The 20620-nt window shown below is 38.6% G+C and overlaps 1 protein-coding gene across 36 annotated transcripts in view; it reads right to left on the bottom strand.

Moving 5' to 3' along the window:
* RBFOX1 (RNA binding fox-1 homolog 1) overlaps window positions 1-20620 on the bottom strand; it is an 892094-nt gene that overhangs the window by 235096 nt on the left and 636378 nt on the right. For 13 of the 36 annotated variants that reach the window (XM_065683970.1, XM_065683971.1, XM_065683969.1 and 10 more), the window contains 2 exons: window positions 19140-19294; window positions 15303-15523 (listed from right to left, as the gene is read on the bottom strand). The exons of 17 other annotated variants lie outside the window; for them this stretch is intronic. In XM_065683970.1, the coding sequence (XP_065540042.1) occupies window positions 15303-15389 (87 nt within the window). In that variant the 5' untranslated portion in view covers window positions 15390-15523; window positions 19140-19294. Of the gene's footprint in view, window positions 1-15302; window positions 15524-19139; window positions 19295-20620 lie in introns of those variants that run through there. 6 more of the 36 variants (XM_065683997.1, XM_065683962.1, XM_065683960.1 and 3 more) reach the window with 4 other exon arrangements.

Consider the following 20620-nt stretch of genomic DNA (forward strand, 5'->3'; position numbering starts at 1 on the left):
TGTGTGAATTTACAGCACTGTGGCTTTAAAAGACCTGTGTATTCATGCATTGTATTTTGTCACCTATCTTTACAAACTTTAACAATAAAGAGAAACAGTTAATTCTTTAAAATACAGTGATGATTATCAAGAGAAAATTAAATGCAGGTAACACAATGTTAGTGTAGATGCATTTTGTTTACTGATATGCCATTAATATAACCAGTTATCACTACCAATAATACACATATTTACCATTACCCACATTGAGGTTTTTTGCTTAAGAGAAGGCCATGCTGTTCTTGTATCTAAATAGTCTGTGGCTATTCTGCTGTGATTTCCTTAACGGTGTCCGCTCAAACAGTGGGTTTAAGAGAAAGTGATCTTGAGCATGCACTGAAGTCATTAAGTATCTCCTGTGTTAATGTAAATGCCATAGAGTAAAAAGAGGCTTCGTCACACATTTTTGTAGTAACGAGGGTTAGGGTATTGTGACACCGATGTAATAAACAAACCCAGATGGAAGGATGTGGTGCTCCTTTCTTTGGACATTCACAGGCACAGACTACATGTTTTGACAGTACCATGTACAGAAACTGATACAGAAATATACAGCAGCACCTCAAAATTAAGCCTCAGTTGAGTTGTTGATGAAGAAAAGATATGCAAAAATAAGTAAAGAGCTAACCTGTGCTTTAAATGTGTTCTTCCTACTTCATGAAATTTGACAGCCAAAAAAAGGAACTGCAGACAAGGCTTCAGAGTGCTGATCATTTAAACAGATTACTTTACAAATGTCACTCTTTGCAAACACATAGGCAACATGATTGCTGTTTCTTTCACCACAGTATCAGAAATAGACTCAATAAATGGGATGTTTCAAAAAATCCAAACATTTACAAATCGTTTGAACCTACTGTACTGTGTCTTGTTTACTGCTGCTCTAGGAAGCTTTTCTTAAAGTAACGTGTTAAATCTCAGAGGGATTATCCTGAAATGAAATTTTTAATAACAGCAAAATAAACTCATCCTTCACAGTGCTGTGTCTCATGACTTAGTGTTAACTCTCACCTCTCCTCCCCACTGTACATCTGTATCTTATTATCTCCTACTAAAATATCAGGTCTCCGAAGGAAAGTTATGCTTCATACACGTTATTCTCAAAAAGAGAAATGACATACCTAAATAATTCTGTGGATCTAAAAATTTTATCCATAATGTTTTGCAACTGTAGGAGGCTAAGGAAAATCTAGAAAGACAGACTGAAGGAATGAGGATTGCACTACCACAAGAGGAGGTGGCAGATGTTGAAATCATTGTCTTTGAAAATCAAGTAGATAATGGCCCACTATGAAAAGGGTGGAAAGAATGCATTTTCTATGCCCACCCTACATAAAACAACAGTGGGAGGTTAAATTACAAAATGAAAGACTTAACTCAGACATTGGGCAAAAAACCATCCCTCGTGCAAGTGTAAAATACCTGGCAAGGTTAGAGTCCCTGTCATTCAAGATCTTAACAACAGGCTCAACTAATATCTGTCAAGAACAATGCAGGCCTTCAGGTAGAGGATTACATGATCCCAGAAGATGCCATGCTTCCCTACTTTTCCCCATCTCTTCTAGGAGTGGAACACTTCAAGAGCTTCCTCTTTTGTTTGCAGGTATTTTGCATTTTCCATCTTACAAAAAACAAACAAACAAACAAACAAACAAAAAAAAAAAAACAAAACCAACAACAACAAACCAGCAGAAACCAGTGGGTAAAACAGGAAATAAGAAGAAATAGTGCTTTGCCATGTCCTAACTGCAAGGGTAAATAAACATTTAAACAGTTCAGTGGGGTATTAGTGAAATTGATGGAATCAAAATTACCTGGATGTTTAAAACAAGATAAAATTTCTTCCAAAAAGTCTACTTTAAGCCAGTCTCTGAGAGGAATTCTGTAGCATGTATATTCAAGAGGACAGGGTGAATTATCATAAAGATCCTTCCTAGCTTGAGCATCTTTGAAACTGAATTAGAAATCCCTCTTCACAGCAAGAAACATTTCTTACATAAATGTGTACATTTACTTTCTGATTCTGAAAATAAATAAATAAATAAAGACAACAACAAAGGTTTTGTTCCATTATAGAAATGGTTTTCGTCAAAGAGTACGGAATCGATTTTTAACAAAAATGTCCTGAGACAGGGAGAGAAAAAGAACCATTACCAGTTCAATTTCATTTTTCTATTTCTACAGTGGGTATTATGTATTCAAAGTCTCCTGTTCTGTCAGAGAACAAAAGCTAACTATTAAAGTCACAAACTACGGACACTGGTCTTTGCTTCAGAAAGGTGTGGAGGCTAATTAACACTAACTACTTTGTCTAATTCTTGAATCATAGCTGTTCTATAACAAACAAATAACCCCCTTCCCCCCAAACCAGGAAGTTTTACCTAAATTTATAATTTTTATCCTTCCCTCCAAAGAAACACACTGCTTCAGCAGAATTACGTATGCATACAGAAGAACAAAGTAGTAAATATAGCAAATATGAAAAATGAAGCAGTATCAGTACAGAGTATATCCACAGATGAGTTAATTCTTTAGCTTCAGTCGTTAGGTTAAGAAGCTAGTAGTAAAACAGATGGCATTTTAGACAGTACATCTGAGAATCACCTCATGAGCTAACAGCCACCATCCTCAAGAAATTCCACAAATACTTTTAATGCTTGCTAGTACATAGTGTTCCCTAAAAACATGTCTTGGATCTGTTTCTGAAGGTGTCTGATTCCAACTCAATCTATTTTTATGGTGTGGATGCTGCATCATATTTTTCTGCAATGGAACGGAATAATGATGCTCAGAAGGTAATTTTAATTAATAAAGTTTATGCCATTCTATTAATACAGAAGTGTTTCAAATTATATAAAAATATAAAACATTATTAAAGAAACAAGGTAAGAGAAATAACAGAGGCACACAGAATACAGAAAGTGAGAAATGTGAGGTAGAAACTGTGATGTTATAGCAGTCACATAATGGTATCAAGAAAATGAAGCACTAAGCAGATCATTTGCTGTGTCAGAAAAGTGGTGATCAGAAACATAACAAAACCAATCAAATAAAAATAGTCAACCTATGAAACAGAGGATTAAAAAAATTACATAGTCTTGTCTCTGACCCAGAACTACTTTCAAGTATTTCAGGTACTTGAACTTGACTTCTGAAACTCAGAGGAGGAAAAGACCTACAGTGAATTCAGCTAACAAACAGTAGTATCTTGAAATAACCTCTCCCATGCTATGTAAGATTCACTGGACTACCTCTTCCCTTCCTGATCTCCCATTTCTTATTAGAACCAAGAGATTAAAAATACCTTTTCTCACTGTTTTGCTATGGAAAGGCTTTCATTAAAAAATTATTTTGTGCAGTTCTGCAAGAATCAACCAATAATAATGCAGAAGGCAAATTAGCAGGCAGAAACCTTCCGCTAGGAACTTACTGACCTCAAGATGACCACAGAACAGCATACAAAATGTACATTTCAGACACTTAAGCAAGACAATGCTTCTCATGGCCCAGTACAAGAAATAAACCAGAAATAGCCACCACAGAAGTTAACATGCATAGAATCAGCTTTAGGCACATGTAAATGCCTAAAATGCCACCTAGCAATGTTTTAAGTACTCCTCAGAAATCCACCAGTTCCAGAGGGCTAACAGAGAGGTACTTAAGACATTAAGACTTAGGAACAAAGCGTATTCTTCAGAAAACCAGAAAAACCTCACTGTCATGCCTTTATGAAATACAGGCAACTATATATCATCATCTGCACAGGAGACTGCTCTCCATTTCTGCCATGAGTAAAGATAACAGGAGATGCTAAACCCTATTTACATCCATCTGAAGAAGGATTTAACAAAGATATTGTGAGAGACCGATCTGAAATCAGACTCCACTGTCCACTGTCTCAAAGACTGGTATGAGAAGCTGAGCTAAGATGTGAAGCTGAGATGGGATTCCAGCAACCACTGTTTCAGATGGGTGGGAGGAGTTGAGATAAGACTCCATTGTCCAGTGTCTGACAGAAGCTGAACTGGGACTCCATCCATTACCTTAGGGATGAGTGGGAAAGAGCTGAGACAAGACTCTTCTGCCCATTATTGCAGGATTGGTGCGAGGAATTGCTGCCCATTATCCCAAGAATTGCTGCAGATGTGCAGTTGAAGAGCTGGCTGTGAGCTCTTCAACTCACCAGGGAAACTGGTCCACCAGGAACATGTAATACCTAAAGAACAGAGGTACTCCCCCCAACTCATTATAAAAGGAAGAAAAGATAATCACCAGGGAGGCCACCTCCACTGGTGGACATTCTCCACCAAAGACTACTACGGACCCTAAGGGACACCCTCCAAGGGGCACTGCCACATGGACAACGCCAGAAGGACACCTCCACAAGGACACCCACCTCCAACAACTACTACAGACTCTTGGGAGACACTCTGTTCCAATACTGACTATGAACCCTATGAACCTCTGATGACAAAGACGGATCCCAAGGACACCGCTGTATCCATGGTGGTCACTATCTCTCTTTCTCTCTGCACCCCAAATTCTTCCTTCATTTCCATCCTTCTTTCCAATCTCTCTTATTGCTATTTCCTTTATTACAATAATTTCCCTTTCTTATAATAGTCTTTTCATAATAAACCAACTGATCGATTATGGTACTTGACCTTATTTGCATCTAATTTCACTGGATCACAAACCAAATGGGGTCCAACACTGGGGTTTTCTCCAATAGGACCTTGACAGACATTATGTGGAGAACTAAGGCCAGAGAAAAACAGGGAATCAGTATTTGCAGATTTGTGTCTCACTGCAGAAAAATAAGTCTAGACAAACACAGGTTTTAGAGTTCTCTTGCATATATCCTGCACCCGGGTAGGAGCAATTCCAGGCACAGCTACAGACTGGGCAAAGAAGAGATTCAGAGCAGCCCTGCAGAGGAGGACTTGGGGGTGTTGGTCAATGAGAAAATGAACATGAGCCAGCTTCAGTGTGTGCTCACAGCCCAGAAAGCCAACCGTATCCTGGCCTGCATCAAAAGGAACGTGACCAGCAGGTCGAGGGAGGTGATCCTGCCCCTCTACTCTGCTCTTGTGAGACCTCACTTGGAGCATTGTGTGCAGTTCTGGTGTCCTCAACATGAAAAGGACATGGAACTGTTGGAACAAGTCCAGAGGAGGGCCACGAGGATGATCAGGGGTCTGGAGCACCTCCCTTATGAAGACAGGCTGAGGAAGTTGGGGCTGTTCAGCCTGGAGAAGAGAAGGCTGCGTGGAGACCTCATAGCAGCCTTCCAGTATCTGAAGGGGGCCTACAGGGATGCTGGGGAGGCATCCCTGAGTTCATTAGGGACTGTAGTGACAGGACAAGGGGTAACGGTTTAAAACTTAAACAGGGGAAGTTTAGATTTGATATAAGGAAGAAGTTCTTTACTGTAAGGGTGGGTTGCCCAGGGAAGTTGTGAATGCTCCATCCCCGGCAGCATTGGAGGCCAGGTTGGACAGAGCCTTGGGTGACACGGTTTAGTGTGAGGTGTCCTTGCCCATGGCACGGGGGTTGGAACTAGATGATCTTGAGGTCCTTTTCAACCCTAACTATTCCATGATTCTATGATTTCAGCGAAAAGACTGACTGCCAGCGACTTACAGATTCCTTTTACAAACTTGGCACAGCCTTTCATGTTATTAAAAGAAAGAAGCATTACACAACAGAAAAGACTCCTCCCCCCCGCCCCGCAAAAGAAGATTGATATGAAATACGCAGTGACATTTTTGGGTCAACACAATCTCATAGTATCTGTGTCATATTCTGATGCAAGGAAAATAGTCAATCACTACTGAGCTACCAGGAAGGCATGCTTTTCCAGAACAGCCAACTATAACGAGTTCAGTTACAATAAAATATCACAAAATATAAGTGCATTTTGTTCTAACCATCTTTTTCAATAGTAGACGCTATCACATTGGAAATGACAAATCCCACTCTCTGCATAATCATGTCATACATGATTTTAAAAGTCTGAAGGTCCACAGTGCTCTTCTCCCTTTGCTACCAGCATACCACCTCTGAATTCAAAAAGTAACTCATATTTCAGACATAACATGCAAAAAAGAGGAATATATATCCCTGCAGTCATCATAAAGCTGATTACAGTGACAATTAGACTGAACATGGAACATTACAAGCCATGGTATCACAAGCTTTTTAAGTCAGTTGGCAGCATAATACCAAATGCCACTCAGAAATCAGATTTCACATGTTAGCATCCCTGAAATGCATATGAAATTTTCTCACGGACTGAAAGTTTCTCTTAAAGTTTACAGCACAGTGCATTGCAGCACAGACTCGGAGCTGTCAGTCAGGTCTTCTATGTTTTTCACACAGTGACTCTCAAAAATCTATTGCAGATAAAAGTTCATGTAAACTGCCTTCTTTCCAAATCTGTGCTTCCCTGTTGGGAACATATTCATCAGACTTGGCTTACTGTACAGGATGTATATACTGGGCTTAATTGTGCCTAACAATCGCCTTGGCCAGGGGAAAGCATTTTCAGATGGGAAATGTGTACAAACATCTGTTACATTTCCCTATGCCTGATTTTAACTGCGTCTTCATGGAGGAAGGCATAAAAAAAAAAAAAATCAAAGTACTAATTTCTGCAGCAAAACGACCCTATACTCACTTCAGTCAATCCAGCACAGTATGTCAGTTAAGAATGGTACTTTGAGAATACTACAATGGATTTATTCATTTCCTATAACAGCAGTGTTCAAAAGGCTTGAATGTGTTTTAACAATTTGTGTCTACAAAATAAGTCACCACGGAAGCCTGCAAAGACAAGTTTCCCAGCACGCAGTGACCTATGCTAGAATGAAACCAATCCACCTATTTATTTTCTTACAGAATGATTAGTTTTGAAAAACTGCTTTGAATCATGAACAATTAACCTTTGGAAGTATTTAGAAGTAAATTCTTACAGACGATACTTGCCTTCATTTTATATTTAAGATTCTGAATGAATAAACAGAAGTGGAACTACCCAGAGCCATTTCTGCAAATGCAGATTTTATATTCTTTTTAACAAATGGCAAACAAAAGAATAGATTTGATAGGGGAAAATCAAGTAGGAAGAACAACTTGACAAAGACTGGCTCATCTTTTCAGAACTGGGCATAACACTAGCTGTGGTGTTCCAGGCCGCCTTAAACCCTTTTCTGTTACTGGATCCAACTAGTGATAACTGCTAGGTCCCTCCTCATTATATTTAGGTAGTAAAAAGTGAGATGGGTACTTGTGTCTTAAATGGAAAGAGAAGACATAGAGAACATGGAAGCTAGATTTTTAATTTTATAAGTTGGTCATGGACAGGTTAAGATATATTCAAGACTTCAAGTTTGCTTTATTCTTGTTTTAGACATAAGGCCAGAAAAACAAAAAAATATTCCAAATAGTGATTCTCAGAGCAATTCCAAGTCAAAGAGAAAAAGAACCTAATAAATGTGAGCTTATTAAAAACAGGCTTTTGTGTACTTTTCCAAATATTAAAAATTGATCTCCAGTATTTTTGCACAGACAAGATCTAATGCATCAAAGAAGAGAAAGAAAAATACTAAAACGCCTGTCTATCTAAACCTACTTTCCTAAAAATAAAACAAAACAAAACTCTGTACACATACAATACATATCCAACACTTGGAGAGTAAGAAACCATTTTGCATAGAGGTATATATGGCATCAAACTTCTTTCCAGATAACCGAAGCGGGTCCTATCTTAAGCACTCAGTTCAGCATCCAACCGAGTCCAATCACCAGAGCCATGCTTACAGACAAAAGCTATCTCTAGGGAGTAAGGAAGGAATTCTCAGACTTACTAATTCACTAAAATTCAGCATCATACTAAGGCTAGTCGGGAAAATGATTTATTCTGTATCTAGAAGACCATTCACAGATGCAAAATGACCTGCTTTTCTTTACCTCTAGTCACCTTTTATTTCTCAACTATATGTCATCTTTCTTGCTTTTGACCAACTATGTGGTTATAAAGTTTAAAAAAAGCCTGACAGTGGTGGTGGCATTTAGGTTTAGTTGGGATTTTTTGTGTTTTTTTTTTTTTTTTTTTTAACTTCTCAAATCACTCTTTGGAATTCTCAGCTATGTTCAAGTTCTGATTTAACATAATTCTAAGGTCTTTCTCTAGGATGGAAGACAAGTAAAACACCTGGTAATTCCCATTTTTCTCTTTCTTGCTCTCAAGTGTTGACATGATTTGCTCTCAAAGTGTTTGAAACATGCTTGTATGTAATACCACTCTCAGTGAAGATGAAGACAGCTGATGCATACCTGCACAGCTGCTGGTAACCTTCATATTATATTTAAGATACTGTATTTGCATTTTGCCAGCCACTTTTTTCCCTGGGTTACATGGGTTGCAGTTTCCGTGTCTAAGATGGCTGGATATGTTTCCCACAGCATTCTTCTGGAGAAACTGGCTGCTCATGGACAGGTGTGCTCTTCGCTGGGTTAAAAAATGGCCAAATCCTAAGAGTGGCGGTGAATGCAGTTAAATCCAGTTGGTGGCTGGTCACATGAGCCGTTCCCCAGAGCTCAGTACTGGGGCCAGCTCTGTTTAATATCTTTATTAATGAACTGGAATAACAATTGAGTCATCAGTAAGTTTGCAGATGACACCAAGCTGGGCAGAAGTGTTGATCTGCTGGAGGATAGGAAGGCTCTACTGAGCCATATGTACAGGCTAAACGGCTGGATTGATGGGATTTGGCTAGATGTATGAGGATCAACAAGGCAAAGTGCAAGGTTCTGCACTTGGGCCACAACAACCCCATGCAACACTCCAGGCTTGGGGAAGAGTGGCTGGAAAGCTGCCTGGCGAAAAAAGGACCTAGGGGTGCTGAACATCAGCCAGCTTGTGCTCAGGTGGCAAAAAAAGCCAACAGCATCCTGGCCTGTATCAGCAACAGTGTGGCCAGTGGGAACAGGACAGTGATCATGCCCCTGTACTGAGCACTGGTGACACTGCACCTCAAGTACTGTGTTCAGTTCTGGGCCCTCACTACAAGAGAGATATTGAGGTGCTAGAGTGGGTCTGAAGAAGGGCAACAAAGCTGGTGAAGGGTCTTGAGCACATCTGACGAGGAATGGCTGAGGGAACTGTGGTTGTTTAGTCTGGAGAACATAAGGCTCAAGAGAAACCTTCTTGCTCTCTACAACTACCTGAAAATAGGATGGAGACAGGTTGCTGGTCTCTTCTCCAAGTAACAAGTGATAGGACAAAAAGGAACAGCCTCAACTTGTGCCAGGGGAGGTTTAGGTTGGGTATTAAGAAAAATTCTTCACCAGAAGGGTTGTCAAGCATTGGAACAGGCTACTCAGGGAACTGGTATAGTCACCATCCCTGGAGGTATTTAAAAGACATGTAGATGTGGTGCTTAGTGACATGGTTTAGTTGTGGGCTCAGCAGTTCTACGCTAACAGTTGGGCTTGATGATCTTGAAAATCTTTTCCAAACTAAATGATTCTATAATTTCCACAGGTTTAAACATCGATAACAGAAAATTTTTGTACACAAAGTAACACAGACCACATCCATCACCATTACCACCACCCTGTATCTCCACTTAAAAGGCCTTTTGATACAGAACGGAGAAAACCTTTGTAAATCTTCGACTGAGAGAAGAAACTTGGGATATACTCAAGAATACAACAAAATATATACACAGATGAAAAGTGACTGCAGTAGTAAAACATGTTAGTCCTCCACTCACAAAGTGCTGAGAGTATAGTACTACTAATAGGAAACCCTTAACCCTTGCTAAGAGAGAACACCACAATCAGGCCAGAATAAATCAGCATCTAAGGTAAGTCATCTACTTACTGCATTTCAAATAGGCAATTCAGACAATGTAAACAGAAATTATGCACTGCATTCCACTAGATCATAATCTAAAACACAACTGAAATAACTACACCACTTCAGGCAACATGGGAAGAATTAAAACCTCTTGTCATTTCTATTTAAAATCCAGTATTCAAATAAAAATTTCTAAATTACAAAAGGCTTTTTAATGTAAGGTCACACAATATATCCACAACATTTTCCAAAACTAGACTACCAGGAAGTAAGCATGAATTTGCTTAACACAGTAGCATCTACAAGTGTTCTGAATGTATTCACTGCTAGCACTTCCCAATACAGCACTAAAATAAGGATTTTACAGACGGGTAAAGATGGAACTGTGAAGAAGTCTGTACCACTACTTTTCACAGCATATTCTAGGCAATTCTCTCAGCCTTAAAATAAAATGGAGCTGCTCCAGATTACCACTTTTCCAGTTGTCAGTCAAACACTGTAGTTAACCACTTAAAGAGAACCAGATGCACAGATAATTAAAAATATATATATTATATAGAATTTAAGTTCATGAATTATGCAGTTATAATCAGCAGTTTATTAAGACAGTTAATCATCAGCCATCTATTTCCTACTTTTCTTCTACCTCCCCTTTTCCACCACACAAATAAATCAGCAAATGAAAGAAGAAAAGGGTTTAACTCAGCTGGGTGAAGTCTAACAATGAACATAAGCTTAAACCCTCAGAACTCTTAGAGCTTTTTTGATGACCATGCTAAAATAAAAGCATACTTTAAAAAATACTAACCATATTCAAAAACACCTCCCATCTTTTTACTTCTGAAATGCAAGTAGCTCATTTTGTATTAAATAGAACTACCTCTTTATTTAGAATTTTCCATTAGTTTACCAAAAAGTCTAAGTAATTTCAACTTCAATAATTTTTATAGTAATTCATGTGAACTATTCTTTCTCTGCTAAATGGAAATCAAGCCATGTAGACCAACCACGTGATAAATACTTCAGCAACAAGCACTAGATAACAGATATTGCATTTGTGTTTTTAAAATATTTTATCATAATCCTTATAATCCATATATCCAGAGTAATTGCAAAGAATTCATATACCTAAGCCACTCAAAGCCTAGAAAAATGAAGCTAATATGGAGACATTTAACTTATTATTCTACAAAACATATTGCTCTTACGAAAAATTAAAGTTTTCTTGCTGCTGCACTTTAATGATAAAGAGAGCTTCATTTTACTTGTTTACTGTAAAGATGTGTAAAATGGTGTAGCAGCACACAGCCACAATTCTGGGCAAGAGGACAATGGTCCCATACCCTGGCCACTGCAGACAGATTTTTTTCATGTCACACCCTACCAACTTCTTAGCGGGACATAAGGGCTCACTCATGGGAATCAAATGACAAAACTGGGCTATGAACCAAGGGCAGGATAAGAAGTCTTTCACTAGATTGCCACCTAATCCTCTATGCCATTTTTCTTAACTCACCTGCCAGGAGAAACAGCATGATGGTTTTGACACCAAGGAGGCCTTGTTGCCACAAAGGGGGCCTTGCTGCCACAAAGGAGGCCTTGCTGCACACAGCACATGCAGTCGCTGGACTGCAGTACCTGCCTTGGTCCTTACGGCAGCGTAATTGTGACAGCTTGCTAAGACACCAGCCCATCTTTTGTGCCAAGTCAGAAAACATCTCTCCACCCACATGAGGCATAATGCTATTTATGCATCATTTGTACTTTCATGTGATCTTTTCCTCCTACAGTTTCACCCAGAAGTAAAAAGGGAGAAGATATTTTATTTTTCTCATCAAAAATGTGTTAAGAAATCATAGGCAACAATAATGTCATCATTCTAATAAGTTTTTTGAAGGTGTATTTATTTATTGGAAAATAAAACTAAGTTTTCAAGCATACTGAATATAATCTGATACATTTTGATGTATCTGTAACTCTGAACAACTACCTCCTCTGTCTTCAGGAACACATGCATTCCATTTTTCATCATCTCTCTCAAACGTATTGTCCAGGGTTCAGCTGTAGCAGTCATTTTGCTCATTCTCAGTAGCTGGTGCAGTGCGGTGGTTTTGACTTTACCCCAAGAACAACGCTGATGACACACCAGTGTTTTTAGTTGTTGCTAAATAGTATTTACTCCCATTAAGGACTTTTTCAGTCTCATGCCCTGCCAGTGAGGAGGGGCATAGGAAGCTGGGAGGAAGCAGAGACAGGACACCTGACCCAAACTAGCTAAAGGGTTATTCCATACCACAGCACATCATGTCCAGTATATAAACTGGGGGAATTACATGGAAGGCCCAGATCACTGCTCGGGTCCGGCTGTGTATCGATTGGCAAGTGGTGAGCAAATGTATTGTGCATCACTTGTGTTTATTGTTTTCTTTTCCTTTCCCCCTCTTAGTCTTATATTCTCTCCCCTTGTTATTTCCCTTATCATTATTATCATTGGTGGTAGCAGTAGTGATTTGCGTTATACCTTAGTTACTGGGCTGTTCTTATCCCGGCTGGTGGGAGTTATTCTTTTGATTCTCCTCCCCATCCCTCCGGGAGCACAAAAGCCGGGGGGGGGGGGGGGGGGGGTTAGCGCGGGGAGGGGAAGGGTCGGTGCAGGGGGAGGGTAAGAGGGAGTTAGGGGCAGGAAAGCAGGGAGTGAGCGAGCAGCTGCGTGGTTCTGAGTTACCACCTGGGCTTAAACCACGACACGTATGATCTCAGGAAGAGGAATACAAATCTTAGTAATACAAGCAATTGGAAAACACACATGGCTGTTTATCTAAAGTATCTCTGGAGATGTATCCACAGTACATGCCCTTTTTTGTGCGTTCTAAGTTTCACACATTCCAGTACTCTGTAACAAGTAGGTGTGACAAAAGCAAGAAGAGGAGGTAGGATAGAGTTTACTCATGGATTTAGGAGGAGAGGCTGAAAAGGCTGCACATACACAGAATAAAGTAAAATCACATACAGTGCTTGAAGGTGTAGAACCCCTGAAGACAAGCAGTCCTCCAGAGAGACCCGAGTACTCTCTCCTGCTCAACCATGAAACACAAAACATGGAAGAAAACTAAAAAGTTCCCCACATCCCTGTGTAGTATTCTACACTGTTCTTACATGCAATCTTGGTGTAAATCCAATTGGAAATCATGGGGAATCCCTAATCAGAAATACATCTACTTTCTGCAGAAATCCATGCAAATAAATTGCAATCTTGTAAGTCTTAAAATGTTAAAACTGCCTTGTATTTGAAAATACTTCAGGGTTGTGGCTCTCAACCTGCAACCCAGCACAAACATTTGCATAATTAGTTTATCAAGGCATATGTTTGAAGAAAACTTCCATTAAAGTTCTGAACATCAAGTAATTACTGCTTACAAGAGGATGATATAAATATGCCTATCAAGTGCCATTTGAATTTTTTATTTTGGATACTAAGGTCTACTCTACTAAGCATTCTAGTACCATAAGCTGACTACAGATACTGCAAACATGCATAAAAACTTGGGGTGAGAAAAGTGGTTAAGCCATTTAATGTTCTAGTTCATCCACTAAGACAGTAAGTCAAATCTTTTGTTTCCAAACTGCAATTTTCAGGTATGATATTAGGGAGAGGGAGAGAAGAGTCTAGAGAAGTATCCATACAAAGAACACTATTCAACTGTACCTGTAAACATACCTATTTTTTTGTAGAACAATTCTGGTTGCTTGACTATTTCAGACCTATGCTAATGGAGTAGCACAGGCCTAGATATATCTTTCTAATGAAAGAAAATAAAAAAAAGATTGAAATAAGGCATCCTGAATTTTCAAAGGGGCCTTTCTTCTAAGCTATCTGCTTGGATAATGCATCCAGAGTGGCATTTTGTAATGACAGCAACTTTCCAACAAATCAATAGTTATTTAATTCCCAACAAGCTCTCGAGTCCATTAAACCTGATTACATTCACCCATTACAGTTGGGTGCAGTTATTTTTCCTACACCGGCACTTAATCTATAACAGGAACTTATGAGAACTTTCAAAAGCAATTTCAACATCAATCAGCATGGAGTGAAAGGCACGATTTGCTTGTAATTATTTATTGGACAGGATGGCACAGGGTCTGACTGAGATCCAGCATCCAACCTTCACCCCCAAATTCTAATGGATATGAAGGCCTGCTTGATGTGTTCAAGTGTGCTGCTGTGTCTCACTGCATAAAAAAGCAGCACCAACTTTCATATCCCAGAAGACAGTTTTTTGATATTTGATAATGGCCACTGTGCAATGCTATATTTCTATTTTAGACATCTGTGTCTAATATTAAGCCTAAAGTGAAGAATACAACTCAGTCTTTGATTACTGAAGGGACCTATATGGGAAAAAACCCTGTATTCATGGTGTGATTGCCCCTCTGTGCCAGCTAACTGTTATAGTAAAGGAGTATAATAAAAATTTGCCTCTCCTCCACCCTTATTCTGACTGATCACAAGCATGACACAGAAATGCTGTAATACAGGTGCACATGTCTCATCCCTGTTCATGCACAATATGTAACTACTGCCATTCATAGGGTACACCATTTTTTTAATTTTGTCAGTGTCTGAAAATGGTACTTGAATTCTTTCTTAATGTCTTCTAACATTATAAATAACATAATACTTTTTGCTTAATTAGCATCTATACGATCGATTCAAAACCCTAAGTCTAGCAGCAGGTAATTCAGTAGTACCACTTACTGATAAAAATAAAATCAAAACCGGACAACAGAACATCAACTAAACCTAGTAATTGCCAGTTAACTTCTAAAATACAGAACTCTTGCCCTGAAGCAAGATCTTACACTTTCAGGGATCAAAAGAATTCATATGATGTGCATAAATATTCCGTGAAGGTGATAAATTTCTATACACACAAAAACACAAACCCTTTTTGATTCAGTGTGACGCGTAGCATATGAATTAATGCATATTTAACACTATTCATATTTGCTATGCTAAAACACTTAACCTAAACACAAAATGGTAAGTTACTTTGTCTTATGACCTGCCGTGGGAATGCTGACTCCCTCAGAAACCTAGAATGGATAGCAAATCCTCTGCCCTGTGGTCAACCTCGTGAAGCAAAGGCATGAATGTTAAACAGCAGACAAATCAATACAAGCAAATATAGCTCAACTACACCATTTATTCAGCCATGAGAGATGTCAATACACAGATTAGGGTGATCCATCTTTTTGATTTCCTACTGTCTTCTCACTGACTACATGAGAGCTTTTGCCTGTATTAAAAGCATTTGCTTTCTCAACCATAAAAATTCCAATTATTACTCTAAGTGCACTAGAGTTAAGTTGCTTGTTGGAAGCGGCCTTGCATTACCTGAACAAGTCCAGCGAAGTATGGTGCTGCCGGCAGAATCATTGGCACTCCATATGGATGTAGCAAAACTCCTTGAGACGACAACATGGTTTAAGTGATAGTATTACTCCCACTAAAGCTAAACACATCAATTGAAAGTTAGGGGAAAATCTATATACCAACTTCTTCCAAACTCAGAGCTAGAACCAAATAACTTCTGTCAGGGGCAAAGCCCACATCAGCTGTAAAAAAAAGAAAAAAATTGACGTCAGCAACTCTTAATGTTAAAATTTTCTTCAGAGACAACAGATAGAGACAACAGCTGCAAACCTAACTCTACCAAAAAAAGAAGCTGCTATTTTGGGACCAGCTTAAGTAACATGACTAATCAACTACTCTTTATCACTTCAGATTTTTAAATATTATACACATACAGATTAAACTCTGTACAGATCTACAGATTAGAATTAATTTTCCTATTAGTTCTGGCATAAACATGACAACAGTTAATATTAGAAGCCACTTACAAATAATCAGGCTTATCATGATTGCATAAATAAATGTTTCATGGCATCTATAAGCTGTTAAACACAATTAATGTGAGAGTTTAAACTTAAAAGTCTGTTACACTGGATACATATACTGTTTTTTATTTATTCATTTGCTTTGAATATTCGAGCTAACTAATGCAGGCTAACTACTTTTATTAGTGTAAATTATATTTTAATGGCTTTTCTAACCTTTCACATCATCTATGTTGTTACACTTATCATAACTTTAAAAAAAAAGAATGAATTTCACCTTTAGAGTATTTCATATCTGTTCTCCAATTAAACTTACACTTAGTAAAAGAGACTAAAGAATGATATTGAGGCTATTTCCCCCCTAAACAAAATGGATTAGCTTTTCAATGTACTTGCAAGGCATTCTCCTCTACAGCTGATCATTTTTACTTTACACAAAACAAACATAGTCAAACTCTAGTTTCACGTGCAATCGATCTTCTATTGCAGATATGAGTAATGACAAGAATCACAACTGAGCAAGACTTCTTAAATTTAACAAAAAATTAGGTGCTTAAAACTTCATGTTACAAGTCAAAAAAAAAAAAAATCCTCTCCTACAGGTTTTGAATAACCAAGGTGCTCCATATAACTAATTGCAAATACTTTATTTTGTTGCATAATTACTTTTCCAGATAACTAATTGCAGACAAGATTTGATGTGCCCTCAGCAAGTCTGAAGACAACACCAAGCTGTGTGGTTCAGCTGATATGCTGGAGGGAAGGGACACCATCCAGAGGGACCTTGACACATTTGTAAGATGGGCTGATGCCAATCTCATGAAGTTCAACCAAGCCAAGTGCAAGGTCCTGCACCTGTGTTGGGGTAATCCCATGCACAGCTACAGGTTGGGCAAAGAATAGATTCAGAGCAGCCCTGCAGAGAAGGACTTGGGGGTGTTAGTCAATAAGAAACTTAACATGAGCCGGCTTCAGTATGCACTCGCAGCCCAGAAAGCCAACTGTATCCTGGGCTGCATTCAAAAGGAGCATGACCAGCAGGTTGAAGGAGGTGACCCTGCACCTCTACTCTTGTAAGACCACACTTGGCATACTGTGCAGACTTCTGGTGTCCACAACATAAAAAGGACATGAAGCTGTTAAAGCAAGTCCAGAGGAGGGCCATGAGGATGATCAGGGGACTGGAGCACCTCCCATATGAAGACAGCCTGAGAAGCCTGGAGACGAGAAGGCTATGTGGAGACCTCATAGCAGCCTTCTGAAGGGGGACTGTAAGAATGCTGGAGAGGGACACTTTACTAGGAACTGTAGTGATAGGACAAGGGGTAATAGGTTCAAACTTAAGCAGGGGGACTTTAGGTTAGATATAAGGCAGAAGTTCTATACTGCTAGGGTGGTGAGGCACTGGAACGGGTTGCCCAAGGAAGTTGTGCATGCTCCATCCCTGGCAGCATTTAAGGCCAGGTTGGATGGAGTCTTGTGTAGCATGGTTTAGTGTATGATACCCTGCCGATGGTACGGGGGTTGGAACTAGATGATCTTAAGGTCCTTTCCAACCCTAACTATTCTATGATTCTATGATGTGATACTTAATTATTTAATGTCGCATTTTGACCATCTTGAAATGTTTTCAGTAATTGATTCTCATGTATAAAGGCAGCCGTGTTGCACGATTCAGAAGTCTACCTTAGGAGCTGCATGCTGGCCCTCGCTACTACCAGCCTTACGTCATTTCTAACTGTAGATGTTGAATTGTGACCCTCTGTGATGCACTTCTGAGAGACTGCCAAAGAGGACAGCAATTGTCACATGACAAAGTGATGGTTACCCAGATCCATCTGCTGTTACAGAACTGATTCACTTCTGTTGGGGATAATGCTGTTCACACTGCTTATCTGACCATGCTTACTTACTAGTAATCACATTTCTCGCTCTTACTAAGGAACAGAACCCTGCAGTTGAATTAAGCACATAGTAGGCTGACAAATCGTGGGTTTTGCCAAAAGATTTTAATAAATTCCAATAAAAGTTATTACTTTCATATAGAAATAGATAAACAGAAGGTATGTATGGGAAAGTGACATGACATTATAATTAATTTAAAAAGTATTTATTTTGTTTAGGAAAAAAGTTAATTTTAATTGTTACCTATTTGTTTGATCTTAAAGAGCTGCATTTCAAGAAAGATTTCTTTCAGCTAGGAATGGAGTTTAGAAAATGGATTCTGCAAGCTTTACTCAAATGAGTCTAGTAAGAAAACTGACACAATTAAGAACTGTCAAATTGCTCTATAAAACAGCCATTTTTTTTGTTTCAGCATGTATGTATTTGATAAAATGTTAGAGAACCTAAAGAACAAATTAATTTTTGTACAGGGAAGCACAGGCTCAAGGAAAGCTCTTCTGTGATATGTTTTGGGACAGGTTTTGTTTAACGTTTTCATTAATTATTTTGGCACAAGGCAACATGCTGATGAATTTTCCTTATGAAATAAAACTGGAAGGTACTGTCAAAACTGACAAGGATACGAATATTCTATAGAAAGAATTTCTCAACATTAAGGACTGCGTTAATAGAAATGGATAAAATTCAATAATACAAAACATAAGGTCATGCTTCTAATAACAGAGACTTCAGCTCTAAACTCAGAAGAAAAGCAGGACTTCACTGCATCTGTTTTAGGAATTTGAGCTCCCAGTGTGATACAAATACAAAAAGGCAAATTACCAGGTTTATTTCTCAATTAATTCCTTAATTTCTTAGAGATACTTCCAGTACCATACAGTTGTCTTCATCACACAAAAAAAGGCAAAAAAAACCCAGGTCAAATTCAACTACAAGAGCTGTAGAGAAAGTAATTTTTGTGTGTTCAGGGGAATGCAGGTGCTATGTTGTAACAGGAACCTAAGAAAGTTTGATTTGTTTATCCTAGCAAAACAATCTGTGAACAGGGAAGAAAACAGTAGGATGAAGAGACTGTTTAACCTAAAGACAATCCTGGCACACCAAAAATTAAGCAAAAACTAGTTAAGAAGAGATGTAGACTAAACTTTTTCTCCAAGTTATTTCTTTTTTAGTACTTTGGTGTTGGTCAAGTGAGGGTCTAAAACAGTCTCACAAGTTAAAAAAAGGCTAGCTTATAAAAAATATTTTGTTATGCCAGTAGCAGCGATAGGGTGAACTCAGCAAGTTACAAGAGGACCCTTCCAGTCCTTTGCAAGCAGTATAAACATTGAAGAATAATGAAAATACCAAATCTCTAACAATCATTTACATTTACTACATTGCAGATTGTAATATATAAAAATAAACATTGAAAGTAAACTGTAGTTACCTGTTTTAATGAAAAGATGCTTTGTTCGCCTCACTATAACAACATGCTTCTAAATGTATAGGTGTATGGCACTCCAAATCCAAGCTCTGACTTTCTGGTTGGGCTCTTTGATGATGTCCCATGTGTGCACCAGCTACCTAAGTTCGCACAAACCTCTGTGAATCAAAACCACAGAAGTACAATACAGCTTTACTTGCATCTCCACCCCATGCCAAATTCTGAACTTACGCCAATGCAACTACATCAGCTTCACCAGTTTATATCAATATATTTGTTCTCCCTCCCAGCCACACAAAAAAGAAATTGGTCTTGAGTTTTACACTTCACTGTTAGGTAGCATTAATGGTCACTCCTGCTCTGCAAGAATATACTAAATACGTGAAATTTGACCATGAAGAGTACTGAGGACTCATAGAATAAGCCAAAAGAGTATTAAATATGCTAATCATTCTGTTTCACATTAGCAGGACCTCTAGCATGATTTAGGTTAAGCATGGGCCTAAATGGTTTTGCTAGGACAAAGCCAGAATGGTCAGTACCATGCACATCCATCGCCTGTCTGAAGCCGATTCTTACTCCCTGCAAAGTCCAGGATTCTTACTCCCTGCAAAAAGTTGAGTGTGTATAGGTGGGTGGAAAAGGGGAGCTCATCTATTTTAAACAACTCTACAGCTTTCACTTCCATTACATTCTAGAAAATTATAATGCTGTTAGAAAAAATGACATGCTAAGGCATTTTCAGTATGCTAATAGAGGACATGTTTCTTTCAGCTACCTGTTTCCAAACCCTGGGGTTTTTTGGTTTGTTGTTTTGCTTGGGGGTTTATGTGCTTAGTGAAAAAATTTCAAGGATTTTCTGAAACTGAAAACTGATTCTAAAAACAGAAAACGGGAGAAAATAACATGAAAATTGATGAATACTAATATTACATATAAAATATATATAAACACAAAATATACAATATTATTTGTTTCATTTCTGCAGAATTTTGCTGAAAGGCGGGCATTAGTTATGAAAAGCAGGTTTGAAGGTGAACAGCATAGGTTAAAGCAAGCTAAGATAGCAGTAGATGGTCACGAAATACAGAAGTATTTCAGTCCCAGCAGTCTAACACCATCATCTCATGTTTCAGCACAGAACTGAAGCTACTGACAGCAGTGCTAGTGATTTTACTAAGGATTTGCTAAAAAGTAATTTGAAATGGGAAGGAACTGGAGACAGCTGTACCGTACAGATGTATATAGGAAGCAAGCCAGAAAGATGCCCAAAAACTGGGCTACAGGTTCAGGTTGAAAAAGGCGATTAAAAATAATGCAAGACAGACCAAGGTTTTGACCTCAACTACATACAATGCCTAAATGGCATTATTTGACAATGATCAAAATATTCCCCCAGGCAAAAGCAGATGCCTAGTTTTGCTATGGACACACTGCCTGGAGAAGGCAGATCCCTGCAATGCAGTCATCAGCAATCAGTGACG

Source organism: Lathamus discolor, chromosome 6 (assembly GCF_037157495.1).
Source record: "Lathamus discolor isolate bLatDis1 chromosome 6, bLatDis1.hap1, whole genome shotgun sequence".
In the NCBI taxonomy this organism is placed as follows: domain Eukaryota; kingdom Metazoa; phylum Chordata; class Aves; order Psittaciformes; family Psittacidae; genus Lathamus; species Lathamus discolor.